The sequence below is a fragment of the Somniosus microcephalus genome, chromosome 13, assembly GCF_052327205.1.
Source record: "Somniosus microcephalus isolate GS21.2 chromosome 13, FLI_Smic_1.0, whole genome shotgun sequence".
NCBI classification, from domain to species: Eukaryota; Metazoa; Chordata; class Chondrichthyes; order Squaliformes; family Somniosidae; genus Somniosus; species Somniosus microcephalus.
The window spans coordinates 103,860,475-103,874,005 of record NC_140999.1 but is presented as its reverse complement, the minus strand read 5'-3'; the positions used below and the strand labels follow the sequence as shown (position 1 = coordinate 103,874,005).

General features: G+C 45.2%; 1 protein-coding gene across 1 annotated transcript; it reads right to left on the bottom strand.

The window, feature by feature from the left end:
• Window positions 1-3,866: 3,866 nt before the first annotated feature.
• LOC147108510 (phosphoenolpyruvate carboxykinase, cytosolic [GTP]-like) lies at window positions 3,867-13,272 on the bottom strand. The gene is made up of 9 exons (XM_086005161.1): window positions 13,164-13,272; window positions 12,275-12,528; window positions 11,131-11,312; window positions 9,192-9,395; window positions 8,869-9,056; window positions 7,762-7,924; window positions 7,270-7,626; window positions 5,999-6,094; window positions 3,867-5,469 (listed from the first exon to the last, which is right to left on the bottom strand). The coding sequence occupies exons 2-9, from the start codon at window positions 12,496-12,498 to the stop codon at window positions 5,015-5,017; spliced, it is 1,869 nt and encodes a 622-aa protein (XP_085861287.1). The 5' UTR covers window positions 12,499-12,528; window positions 13,164-13,272; the 3' UTR covers window positions 3,867-5,014.
• Between the last annotated feature and the right edge of the window lie 259 nt (window positions 13,273-13,531).

Sequence of the window (13,531 nt, the reverse complement as noted above, 5' to 3'; positions counted from 1 at the left end):
GCCACAGTCACACTTCGGGTCATCCCTCATCTGCCACTTGTGGAGCAGGTGGCCACATCATTCATGCCCTGTAGGGATTCGGTTGAGCGCTGTCCACTGTCTCCAAGGGAGGTCGAAGCCAGGGGCCTCTGCTGTTGGGTCAATGTTGAGGTGTTGGTTCTTTATGTTGCATGCATCCCATGATTCTGTCCATCCAGATAGTGGGTCGATACCAGCTGTGAATAGGAGTGGAATCCTGGCTGATAGTCCCTTCCTTAACCCAGGGGGCATTGTGACCAATTGTAGCGCGACTACTGCTGCTCCAGCTGGGATCAGCTGAGACTTTGGGAGAATTTTAACCCCAAAAACGGGAGGGTTGGGGACAGGTTGGAGAATAAATTGTTAAAAAAATGAATCCCGACCCCAACCCGCCCACTTCCGGTATTAACGGAGGTGGAGTGAAGGGCGGGCAGCCAACTCGCTTCCAGGAGGCGGGTTGTCCATTTAAATATTATAATGAGGCTGGCTTGCCTCAGATTTAACTCTCATTTCAAATTTACTGTGGCTGGTCAGGTTTCTCATGCTAAAGTAAGGCGAGGACTGCTGGATCCAGGAGGTACGTGTTTTTACACTAACCTCCTGGATCCAGCGTCCTTGCCCCACCCCCCCCCTGTGATTGGAGACCCTCCACAAGGCCTCCGATCACCCCTCCAAGGCCTCCGACACCACCCCACCCCAAGTCCTCCAATCTCCCCCATGAGGCCTCTGATCACATTCCCGGACTCCCCCACACCCTCCCTCCCCCGGTGCTCCGGCCCCAATGCTTCCCTCCCCTCCCCCCCCACCCCGATGCTCTGGCCCAATCCTCTCTCCCCACCCCCGATCCTCCTCCAGCCCCCAACCATCTCCTGCCCCACACCCGCTCCCTCCCTACTTCTACAGTGGCAGTAATGCAGGGCGACATGGAGTGATCGGTATGTGTACCACTACCAATATACAGGCTCCATTTCTGAAATTTAAGACGGCAGTCTTTAATGAGAATGAATTAGAAATGAATTGATTTGGTGCTGTGCATTGCCATTATGTACTTGGATTAGACTCATGCCTGGAGGTATTTATCCGGAGCCAAGCACCCTTGCAAACAACAAAACACTTATCTAATCTTGCTGCAGAAAATGGCATCTCAAGCCAATTAAATTCACATCAGTCAGGATGGGATGTGCTGGTGATTAGGGTGAATCCTGGAGGCTGAATATCACTGAAAAGTTATCAATGAGATTCTCTTGTCTGCCATTGTGTGTGAATTGTGTCATAGAAAACATAGAAGATGGGGGCAGGAGTAGGCCATTCGGCCCCTCGAGCCCGCTCCACCATTTAATGAGATAATGGCTGATCATCCAAATTCAGTACCCTGTCCCTGCTTTCTCCCCATATCCCTTGATCCCTTTAGCCTCAAGAAATATATCCAACTCCTTCTTGAATATATTTAATGAATTGGCCTCAACTGCCCTGTGAGGCAGAGAATTCCACAGGTTCACCACTCTCTGGGTGAAGAAATTCCTCCTCATCTCAGTCCTAAATGGCTTACCCCTTATCCTTAGATTGTGACCCCTGGTTCTGGACTCCCCCGCCATCGGGAACATCCTTCCTGCATCTAGTCCTGTTAGAATTTTATGAGATCCCCTCTCATTCTTCTAAACTCTAGCGAATATAAGCCTAATCGATCCAATCTCTCCTCATATGTCATTCCTGCCATCCCAGGTATCAGTCTGATGAATCTTCGCTGCACTCTCTCCATGGCAAGAACATCCTTCCTCAGATAAGGCGACCAAAACTGCACACAATACTCAAGGTGTGGTCTCACCAAGGCCCTGTACAACTGCAGCAAGACATCCTTGCTCCTGTACTCAAATCCTCTCGCTGTGAAGGCCAACATACCATTTGCCTTCTTAACTGCCTGCTGCACCTGCATGCTTACCTTCAGCGACTGGTGCACAAGGACACCCAGGTCTCGTTGCACTTCCCCTTTTCCCAATCGATTGCCGTCCAGATAATAATCTGTCTTCCTGTTTTTGCCACTGAAGTGGATAACCTCGCAGTTATCCACATTATACTGCATTTGCCATGCATCTGCCCAATCGCCCAACCTGTCCAAATCGTACTGGAGTTTCTCTGCATCCTCCTCACAGCACACACGCCCACCCAGCTTTGTGTCACCTGCAAACTTGGAGATATTACATCAGTTCCCTTGTCTAGATCATTTATGTATATTGTGAATAGCTGGGGTCCTAGCACCGATCCCTGCGGTACCCCACTAGTCACTGCCTGCCACTCGGAAAAAGACCCGTTTATTCCAACTCTTTGCTTCCTGTCTGCCAACCAGTTCTCTATCCAAGACAGTACCTTACCCCCAATCCCATGTGCTTTAACTTTGCATGCTAACCTCTTATGCGGGATCTTAGCGAAAGCCTTCTGAAAGTCCCAATACACCACACCCACTGGTTCTCCCTTATCTATTCTACCAGTTATATCCTCAAAATATTCCAGTAGTCAAGCATGATTTACCTTTTGTAAATCCATGTTGACTTTGTCCGATCCAGTCACTGTTTTCCAAGTGCTCTGCTATTACATCTTTTATAATGGACTCTAGCATTTTCCCCATTACCGATGTCAGGCTTACCAGTCTATAATTCCCCTTACACGACAAGTGTATAGTGGTACAGCAGGTCAGAGGGAGATTAAACTCAAAGCTGTGATTGGCTAGAACCGCATCAATAAACTTCACCTCAAAGAGTGCCTTTGAAATCTTTGGTTGCCTTTTTTGAATCTTCATCTTGCTCCCAAACACAGGTTTACATTAACCCCGAAGCTTGGAAGATTCTCCTTACTACACCTTCTATTTTTCTCTTCTCTCTGAATTGAAGGGGAGATTTCTGCTTAATTTAATGGATAGAAAATTACAGGCGAGGGATGTGAAATTTCCCAAAACAGAAAAGCTCCCTCTTAGTACCAATTGGTGCTGAATTCAGACCAGAGAGCCCTCCCCTCCCAAAACATTTTTTGGGTAACCTCATGTCATCTCATATTCTCTCTAGTTTTCCACAGTTCTCCACCTTTTCTCCCTTCTTCTGCTGAAGCCCCTGCCCCGTGGCATCTGGCAACTTTGCAGCTATGGATGAGAAAGGGGTTAACTGTTGCATGGTCCCAAATCTTGGTGCAATTCAGTTCATAGACCGAGATCTTCAGCACAAATGGTTCTGTTTTGATTCAACTTTCAGCCCCGATCCCTCCACATCCCCCTCACGCTCCCCCCGCCGATGCTCCGGCCCCGATCCTCTCCCCTCCACCCCCAATCCTCCTCTGGCCCCCGACCACCCCCCGATCTCTCCCTCCCTCCTCTGGGGCCTAGTGCCGCAGGCCTACCCGCCCCGGAGCCAGCCAGCTTCTCAATCTGGCTGGCTGCGGGTGGGAAACAAACCTTTGAAATGCTAATCAGACCCTGCCGTTAAATTCGACAGGGGCTGCGGGAAACCCGTTCTCCCGGGTTTCCCGACCCTTTCCTAGCCACCCCTGTTCCCAACCCACCTCCCGATTAAAATTCCGGCCTTTCATTCCATCACTCTGTGTAGGAATGGTTTGGAACTCAGGTGAAAGGAAACTGTCTGAGCTAAACTCCAAACTGAAGTGGTTAAGGAAATCACATTACAATACCTTTACTTATGAGTTTTGCCACCAGCCTCCACTTAAACAAAAAAGACAGGGACAGATATTCAAAAACCTTTACGATAGAAACCCCAGGGGCCAACTTTCAGGCTGATGTGGGAAGCTTGAAAAGGATTGGACAAAAAAGTCCCACAGGGTGATGCAGTTAAATAAAATTCAAAATGTTGAGCACAGAATAACAATTTATTATAAAAAAACACTATAAACAATAACTTTTACAGTTGAAACATATTGAATTACAGTATAAAATACATATTCTCGAAGTTTGTTGTAGAAAAATAAGTTACAATTTGAAAAGATTAATACTACTTTGCTTTAGTTAAGTGATTTGACTTTTTTTTCTTCATTGTCAACCCTGATGCTGGGCCGTGTTTGTATACCCGGGGAAAGCACAGGTGATTGATTGGTGGCGCAGTGACATCACTGCGGTGCTGACTGCATCTCTTCTAAAAATTAGTAACTTTATCAGATCTAATATAAAAAACTAAAGCTAACAGTTCTCTACTTAAAACTACGTTGCTGCATGGTGTACACTGCACTGCGCACCTTTCCTGGAAGCTGCAGTAGTGGCACTAGTACATGTTCAGGACAGGCTGTTCCTGGGATCTGAAAGACTCTCCAGTGCAGCCCTGCTGAATCTCAAAATATGAATAGAAATGTACATTGTGTGATAATGTTTGCAGGTAATCAAACAATTGTGGATTACAAAGCTATCAAAATCATAATACACCAAAAATCAAAGTACAACTTCTCAGTTGTTGCTGATAGGTTACAAGAGGTGCTGTGCCTGTCAACCTGTTTTTGCAGAAAAAGCTGCACAACTAGTGGGGCTGGATCTAAATCTAAACCCCCTCATCCCTTCAGACCTCTGAAATTTTCCATCGGACTGAATTCTCACAAACTAAGAGTGGGTTAAAGCCACGTTTCCTTCACACACCCTCAGGCCACAGGTAGCATTGTGATATACCCCTAACAATGGATTTCCATAGCTAGACCGTGCATTCAAAGACCTTGTTAATAAATGTTGGCTGCAGTATTGTGACACAAAATGCACACAGACATCCTACAGAACTCCATGCTCCTAAATATGACTGTAAACCCCCTGTTTAAAGGGGCCATTTTCTTTTCCACCTGAGTCCATTGTTATCAAGTAAAAAATGTTACAGTAAATGTACAGGATCTTTAGCATTCCTAAGTGTTCAGTCTAACTCACAGTATCAATAAACAGTGCTAAACACCCGAATGCCAATCGGAGGCCATTTTATTTGAAATAATCATGGCTCATTCCTTACTTCCTATCATGTGTCCCTCGTTACAACCGACTTATTCTTTGTTCTAACTGCAGCAGCTGGTTCGCCACGTCACTGGGAAGGTCATTGTTGACTTGTTCTTCAAAATATTTTCTGATCTCTTCTATCTCCTCTTCCCAGAATTCTTTCTCAACACTGAAGAGCTCGTCCATGTTCAGATTGCCGAGGCCTTTGAGGTTCAGGGCACCATCTGCGGGAATGAAGCCCAAAGGAGACAGCTTGGCGCAGTCCTCTCCCTCGATTCTCCGGAACATCCACTCCAGGACCCGGGAGTTCTCCCCGAAGCCCGGCCACAGGTAGTTGTTCTGCTTGTCTTTGCGGAACCAGTTGACGTGGAAGATCTTGGGAAGTCTTGCGCTGGCCCTGTGTTCCATGCTGAGCCAGTGCGATAGGTACTTGCCAAAGTTGTACCCGAAGAAAGGCCTCATGGCGAACGGGTCGTGCATAATGACCTTACCTGAGGAACAGTGACAAACAGTGAAGAACTGGTACCGAGGGTGACATGGAAATTATCTGAGTTAACAGTACATTAGTATGGAGACAAATAGCACAACAGCACAACCTTCACACTAGACTCAAAATATAAAGTGACAGCTTTTCTCCTTCATGTGTGACACAGAATGTGAATAGTGAATGTTGGCAGGCTCCTCACTCCACATCCACATACATGCACTTTCTAGTAGGAATTGGTGGACACTGTTACTGCTGTACTCTGTGTCCCAGTGTTACAGTCGTACTCTGTATCCAGTGTTACTGTACTCTGTGCTCCAGTGTTACTGTACTGTGTCCAGTGTTACTGTACTCTGTGTCCCAGTGTTACTGTACTCTGTGCCCAGTGTTACTGTACTCTGTGTCCCAGTATTGCTGTACTCTGTCCGGTGTTACTGTTCTCTGTGTCCAGTGTTACTGTACTCTGTGTCCCAGTGTTACTGTACTCTGTGTCCAGTGTTACTGTTGTAATCTGTGTCCCAGTGTTACACTCATACCTTTGTGTTCTGCTGCAGCTGTAGCCTCTGATCTCATGGCTGCTCCGATGAAAACTCCGTGTTGCCAGTTGAATGCTTCATACACCAGAGGGACACCTGGAATGGAACGGAAAGTCTTTGAAACAATGAACTTCAGTACAGGTAAGTGTGAGGTGGTACATTTTGGTAGGAAGAATAAAGTAGGTTGAATAACTTTGGAAAATAAGTTTCTAAACAGGGTAGAGGAGCAGAGGGATCAGGGGGTACAGATACACAAATGATTAAAAGTAGCAACGCAGGTTAATAAGGCCATAAAAAAGCAACAGAGCACTGGGGTTCATTTCTAGAGGGATAGAATTGAAAAACAGATAAGTTATCTTAAACTTGTATAGAACCTTCGTTAGACCGCATTTGGAGTATTGTGCACAGTCCTGGTCTCCATATCATAACAAGGGTATAGAGGCATTGGAGAAGGTGCAAAAAAGATTGATGAGAATGATACCAGAACTGAGAAGTTATACCTGTCAGGAAAGATTGAACAGGCTGGGGTTCTTTTCTCTAGAAAAGAGAAGACTGAGTAGGGACCTGATAGACATTTTTAAGATTCTGAACGGGTTTGATAGGGTAGATGTAGAGAAGATGTTTCCATTTGCAGGGGAGTCCAGAACTAGGGGCCATAAATATAAGATAGTCACTAATAAATGCAATTGGGAATTCTTTACCCAGAGTTCTTTACCCAGAGTGGTTAGATTGTGGAACTCACTACCACATGGAATAGTTGAGACAAAATAGCACAGATGCATTTAAGGGGAAGCTAGATAAACACACGAGGGAGAAAGGAACAGAAGATATGCTGATAGGGTGAAATGAAGAGGGGTGAGAGGAAGCTCATATGGAGCATAAACACTGGCATAAACCTGATGGGCTGAATGGCCTGTTTCTGTGCTGTATCTATTATGTAACTACTATCTAATGGTCGGCTATCAACTGCACAGTTTAAAAAAAAAAATTTTTTATTCATTGATGGGATGTGGGCGTCGCTTGCTAGGCCTGCATTTTGTGCCCATTCCTAATTGCCCTTGAGAAGATGGTGGTGAGCCGCTTTCTTGAACCGCTGTATGTTTTAATACTGTTGCGCAAAACACTCCTACTTTCAACCTTTTACCAAATGTCGACTGCAAGAGTTCCTGGGCTCTCTGAGCAGCAATCCAGTACAATCCTACTGCTCCCAGGCTCTGCCTCACACTGTGGCTAATGTTTATTGTGTTGCTCTATATGTTAGATTATTGTACCTTTTGGCCTCCTTCCTCCAAAGACAATTCCTTCAATGGGAACCCCTTCAGGAGACTCCCAGTCCGGGTCAATGATCGGACACTGTCTGGCGGGAGCACAGAACCTGGAGTTGGGGTGTGAACATGGTTCTCCATCCTCTGGCATCCATTCTTTGTTTTTCCATGAAGTCACTGTGACATCGGGAGGCAGGGTTTCATCGATTCCTTCCCAGTAAACACCCCCATCGCTGGTCTCTGCCACATTCGTGAAAATGGTGTTGCTTCTGATGGTTTTCATTGCGTTTGGGTTTGTTTTCACGGACGTGCCGGGAGCTACGCCGAAGAAGCCATTTTCTGGGTTGATTGCTCTCAGGTTACCTGTGGGAAGGTCCAGTAAGGTACATATTAATAAACTCATTGGACTTTCACACCAGGCAACACAAAGCGGATACTTTCCCAAAGAATTATTTCACATCTGCCTTAAACTATAGAGCGATGTCGAGACCAACACACCTTGCTCATCGAATTTCATCCAGGCGATGTCATCTCCCACGCACTCGATTTTCCAGCCGGGTAATGTTGGATTCATCATAGCCATGTTTGTTTTCCCACAAGCACTGGGGAAGGCAGCAGCAATGTACTTCTTCTGGCCTTTGGGATTGGTTACTCCTAGGATCTGTGGAGGGAGAGGAGAGGCTGATGAGAAGCTGATTCCTGTAAACTGACACTGGGCTACAGTTTACTGTGCACCCGGTATAGCTGCAGCTTGACAAAAGAAATACAGCCTGGGACAGTCAGTGCACGTGTCCATACTGACACAGGCTGAGCAACGTATCACCAGTAAATATTTCCACTCCGTCATATCTCCCATGCTGCACACTCGATCCCAAATGATTCAATGTTTTTAAATTATTCCAGTAAAATACACACATTAAGCTTCATTTAACCTAAACTTCAGACATTATTGAGCTCATTATCATACAGTGGGAGACTGAAAAACATCACTCATTGCCTCGAGTCTCAGTGTGAAAAGAAAGATTTGTATTTATATAGCGCCTTTCATGACCTCGGAACATCCCAAAGTGCTTTACAGCCAATTAAATACTTTTGAATGTAATCACTGTTGTAATGTAGGAAGCCAATTTGTGCACAGCAAGCTCCCACAAACAACAGCGAGATAATGATCGGGTAACCTGTTTTAATGATGTTGGTTAAGGGATAAATATTGGCCAGGACACCGGGGAGAATTCCCCTGACCTTCTTCGAAATAATGCCATGGATCTTTTACGTCCACATGAGAGACCAGGTGAGGCCTCGGTTTAGTGTCTCATCTGAAAGACGGCACCTCCGACAGTGCAGCACTCCCTCAGTACTGCACTGGAGTTTTAGCCTGGATTATGTGCTCAAGTCTCTGGAGTGGGACTTGAACTCAAGACTCAGAGGCGAGAATGCTATCAACTGAGCCAAGGCTAACACCTTAACACAGGGTTTAAAAATGTTATTCACATATTTCTAAAGTTTGCTTCTTTCACAGGGCAGAGGCATATTACTGATAAATTACAGCTACTGAATAAACTCTTCAATCACTGCTCCAGCAAACAGTAACTCCAGTATCCTTACCAGCATGTGCTCGGCCAGCCAGCCCTCTTCCTTAGCAATCCTGGAGGCGATGCGCAGAGCGAAGCACTTCTTCCCCAGCAGTGAGTTTCCTCCGTAACCGCTCCCGAATGACATAATCTCCCTGCGCTGAGGTATGTGGGCGACTAGTGTCAGCTCGGGGTTACAGGCCCAGTTATTGACCAGTGGTCCTAAATACAACAAATGGATTATCACCCAAAGGTTCAATACAAAGCTGTTGGATCAAAGTGTAGGATCCCTCTCCCCTTCCTTCCCCCGCACCCAGAGAGCAATAATTGATCAAAAATGGCAGGATCCAAACTCACTCTTTAGCGGTAAAGGGCATCCGACGGAATGAAGGCATTTCACAAACTGGCCATTGCCCAGGGTCTCCAGGACAGCTGATCCCATGCGAGTCATGATCCTCATACTAGCCACGACATAAGGTGAATCCGTGAGCTGGATCCCAATCTTGGACAGAGGTGACCCCACAGGTCCCATGCTGAATGGAATCAGGTACATTGTACGGCCTAGAGATTTAAAGGAAGAAAATCAATCCTGAGACTATTCTGGGATAGAATTTGACTGATGTTTAAATCCTTATGAACCCAAGGTTAAGCTCAGGTTTAGCTACAATTACTGCTGTCTGCTACGGCATTTACAGAATTACAGACGAATAACAAACAACAAGCCCGTGATCCCATCAATTGGTTCGGACGAGTTCATAAACCACAAGAGTGGAGCTCAGAGTTTCGATCTGGTATCCAAACCCCAAACTCCCTGTATCTATTATTTGTACAACCTGTAGTCTGAACCATGTTCTTGCCATGGAGGGAGTGCAGCAAAGATTCACCAGACTGATACCTGGGATGGCAGGAATGACGTATGACGAGAGATTGGGTCGATTAGGCTTAATATTCACTAGAGTTTAGAAGAATGAGAGGGGATCACATTGAAACTGATAAAATTCTAACAGGACTAGACAGTCAAGATGCAGGAAGGACGTTCCCGATGGCGGGGGAGTCCAGAACCAGGGGTCACAGTCTAAGGATAAGGGGTAAGCCATTTAGGACTGAGATGAGGAGGAATTTCTTCACCCAGAGAGTGGTGAACCTGTGGAATTCTCTACCACAGAATGCAGTTGAGGTCAATTCATTAAATATATTCAAGAAGGAGTTAGATATATTTCTTAAGGCTAAAGGGGTCAAGGGATATGGGGAGAAAGCAGGGACAGGGTACTGAATTTGGATGATCAGCCATGATCTCATTAAATGGCGGAGCAGGTTAGAAGCACCGAATGGCCAATCCTGCTCCTATCTTCTATGTTTCTATGTTTCTATGAAACACGGGTTGGGGGGTGGGGGGACGTGGCGCCTTCGATTGTTCTTGCACTTTTGGCTGGCATTTGCCACCATCTGCGTCCTGCATCATTCGTACTAGCTTCTGACTCTCCCCGGAACAGGCAAACCTCTCAACTGCAGGGCTGTAATTAGGGCAGCAGAAAGGTGCAGCCGGCAAGCTTGTCTGCAACACTGGTAGTCAGAAGCTGTCACTGTCACATCACTAAATCTTCAAATACATTTTTTAAAAATATCACATTTTTTAAATAAACTGTAAATTACATGAAATAACTATTTTAAACAATAATTTAAATTTTTGAAAAAATAATTTTATTTTCTAACGGGGCTAAAAATAAACTTACCTTTCTTTAAAGTATTTAAAAATAATAAACCTGTGGAAAAAATGTTTTAATTTTAGTTAAGTCACCACTTACCTTGTAAAAAGCAGGCCTTACGACTGCTTTTTAAATGTGTAAATTCTGGAGACTTTCCCTCCCGGGAAAATCTGGGAAAAAACGTAAGTTCGATGCACACGCGTTGCCCTCCTGCGCACGCTTTCGACCTCTGAACCCCTTCTTTCAGGGGAACGGAAGTGCCGGTTTCCCGCGCATGCGCAATGCATGCAGGAAACTGGCACTTCCATTGGGCCTACCGGTGAGTAACCCATGCGTACTCACCCGTGGAGACCCGAATTTCTGGGCCATTGACTGCGACTTAATCACTGCACCTTCATTGAGCAATAACTCACAAAGGTTCAACATAACTTCTTTGCTTTTGTATTTTGTACTTCTATTTATAAAGGATCCCATCAGCTTTTTTAACAGACATCTCCACTTGTCCTGCCACCTTCATTGAGCAATAACTCACAAGTCGATTTGCAGAAAGAATAGCTAAGAAATACCGCAGATTGAATTAGTGTCTGTACCTTTCATACACTCTGGGAAACGTGCTTTGAATGCCTTTTCAAACTCCTTCTCGGACAGCCAGCGACCGAGCTGGCTGACTCCGTTCTTTGGTATGGGAATGGTATCCCTCTGCTCAGGGGTCACAATCACGGTTTTACTCTCCACACGAGCAACATCCTTGGGGTCCGTGCGAGCCAACCAGCTGGAAATGGCAAAAGTTGATCAATTCAGTCACGGTGAATCCCACATTAAGGCGAGTCAATCCTCATCACAATTAGAACCTCAATAACACATCACTGCAATGTGTGGTGAATCAGGATTGACAGCACAGCCCTGGGACTGAGCCCAGCTATTACATTTGTCTGATCTGTCCATGGTCTGAAAGCCCTGTACAGGACAGTGATATTTCTGTAAGACCCCTGTTTTTAGATTGAATGAAATGCGTGTGTGTGAGGTGATGCACCGTGGGAGGTGGTGGGAATGGACTTATGCTGTGCGTGTTCTGTCTTCTCCTGTTGCATATGTTGCTGAATGTGGCAAGCTGAAGATTTACTGGACTCATGTTCTGATTGTCCCTGTATGGACCAGCTACAGTGAAGCTTGTTTTTTGCTTGGTATCAATGAGTGTTCATTAATTACAACTCTAAATCAAGCATTGAACCCTCATCCTTTTACTTAATTCGCTTTGTTCAGCACTTTTCATGATTGTAACTGCTGTCATACAAATAATTAATGTGTTGTCCTACATGTCATTTCACAGACACAGAAAATCTCTCCCTTTATCAAGTATTGCAGGGGACTGGATCTCTGCCCATTCACCTCTGGGGCATGAAGGGTGCAAAAATCTGAACATGTGGGCAGCAAATCAGCCGCACATTGGCACTAAACTGGCAACTTCACCCAGGAGTTATAAACAGCTGGTGTGGCGAATGGAAATCTCACACTGGTACAGCAGCAAGTCTTCTGAGGCTGGGGCTGAGGCACGTTGGTGGGACAGTGTAGTCGGAGTTTTGCTCTGCATGTAACCCTGGTATACCCTACCTGGGAGTGCTTGTGGCTGATGCTGGATGGCAAAAGTGAAAAATTATGTACCTAAAATTGACACACACAATAAAACCTCATCAAAAAATATATACTGTATCTGTAAAGGAGAAAGCTGCTCACCAATTCTGATACTTGCGTAAGCGTTTGATCATCCCCTGCTCCTCCATCAGGGACAGAATCTGTCTGTTCTCTTCTTCACTCCCATCACAGATGTGGATGCTGTCCGGCTGACACAGCTTCGCACTTTGTTCAACAAAGTCTCTCACTGGAGAGCTCAAGGTGTTCAGATCCCCTCGAACCACATTCAGAAGGAGCCGAGTCTGAGACTGCAGCTGGGGGGCCATGTCTTCTCCGAGAAATGGATCAGCAAGAACCTGCAAAAGAACAATTACATCACTGCTGAGATCGGTCGGAATGAGCTTGTGTCCTGATTATGGCAGACTGTTCATATGAACAGAATTGATGAAAATGAAAGTGTTATACACTAATTATTATACACTGTGTTCTCATGCATGTTGGTGGTGTTTTAAATTTCCATTTGCTGAATGCATGGATTGTTGAACCATTTTTCAGAATAAAAACCAGACAATAATAAAGAACAATAATCTGTTGAAATCTGTATTTAAAGCCAGATGATTCATAGAAACATAGAAGATAGGAGCAGGAGTAGGCCATTCGGCCCCTCGAGCCTGCTCTGCCATTCAATGAGATCATGGCTGATCATCCAAATTCAGTACCCTGTCCCTGCCTTCTCCCCATACCCCTTGATCCCTGAGTTTGTCTTGAAGCTGCAGATCATTTTCAGCAGAATAAATCTAGAGACAGCGCGAGAGAAAGAGTGTGAGGAAGAGGCAGAATGAAAATGGAAATAATGAACAATTCCCAGTAATATGAAAAAGCTGCAATAAAAATACACTTTTGGGTCAAAACAGTAAAATGCACATTTTATTCCTCAATACCATCTATTCGCACAAATACTGAACATTAATCTGTGCTTAAGTTCACTTACTCTGCTTGCTAGGTCTGTCTCAGAGCAGTTTCAGTCGGCCGGTCTGATTTCGAGCTTCTTTTTCTTCTTTCGAGTAGCCTGAATTCTGAAGTTCTTCAGGTGTCTGATGAGCTTTCTCTATGCCGCCTGTGTCTTTAAGTACAGAATGAGAGGACCACCCATCACTCAGGAATTCGGGGGCTAGTCATGCTCGTCATTGATAGAGAACACACCTCATTGAGAACATAGTTAATACGTAATCCAGTGACAGCAATCTGTACTTTTAATATCTATTCCAACAATCAGCGATCAATAGCTTTGAAGAGCCACACCTCTTCAAGAATGCAGTTAATATATAATCCAGCCAAAAATCTGTTTGAACAATCAGT

Coding starts and splice junctions, on each gene's coding strand:
- LOC147108510 (XM_086005161.1), bottom strand. CDS start 12,498: ATGGCCCCCCAGCTGCAGTCTCAGACTCGGCTCCTTCTGAATGTGGTT. Junction 7,925..8,868: donor GGCTGGCCGAGCACATGCTG/GTAAGGATACTG, acceptor CTCCCTCCACAG/ATCCTAGGAGTAACCAATCC. Junction 7,627..7,761: donor GATGAAATTCGATGAGCAAG/GTGTGTTGGTCT, acceptor ACCTTCCCACAG/GTAACCTGAGAGCAATCAAC.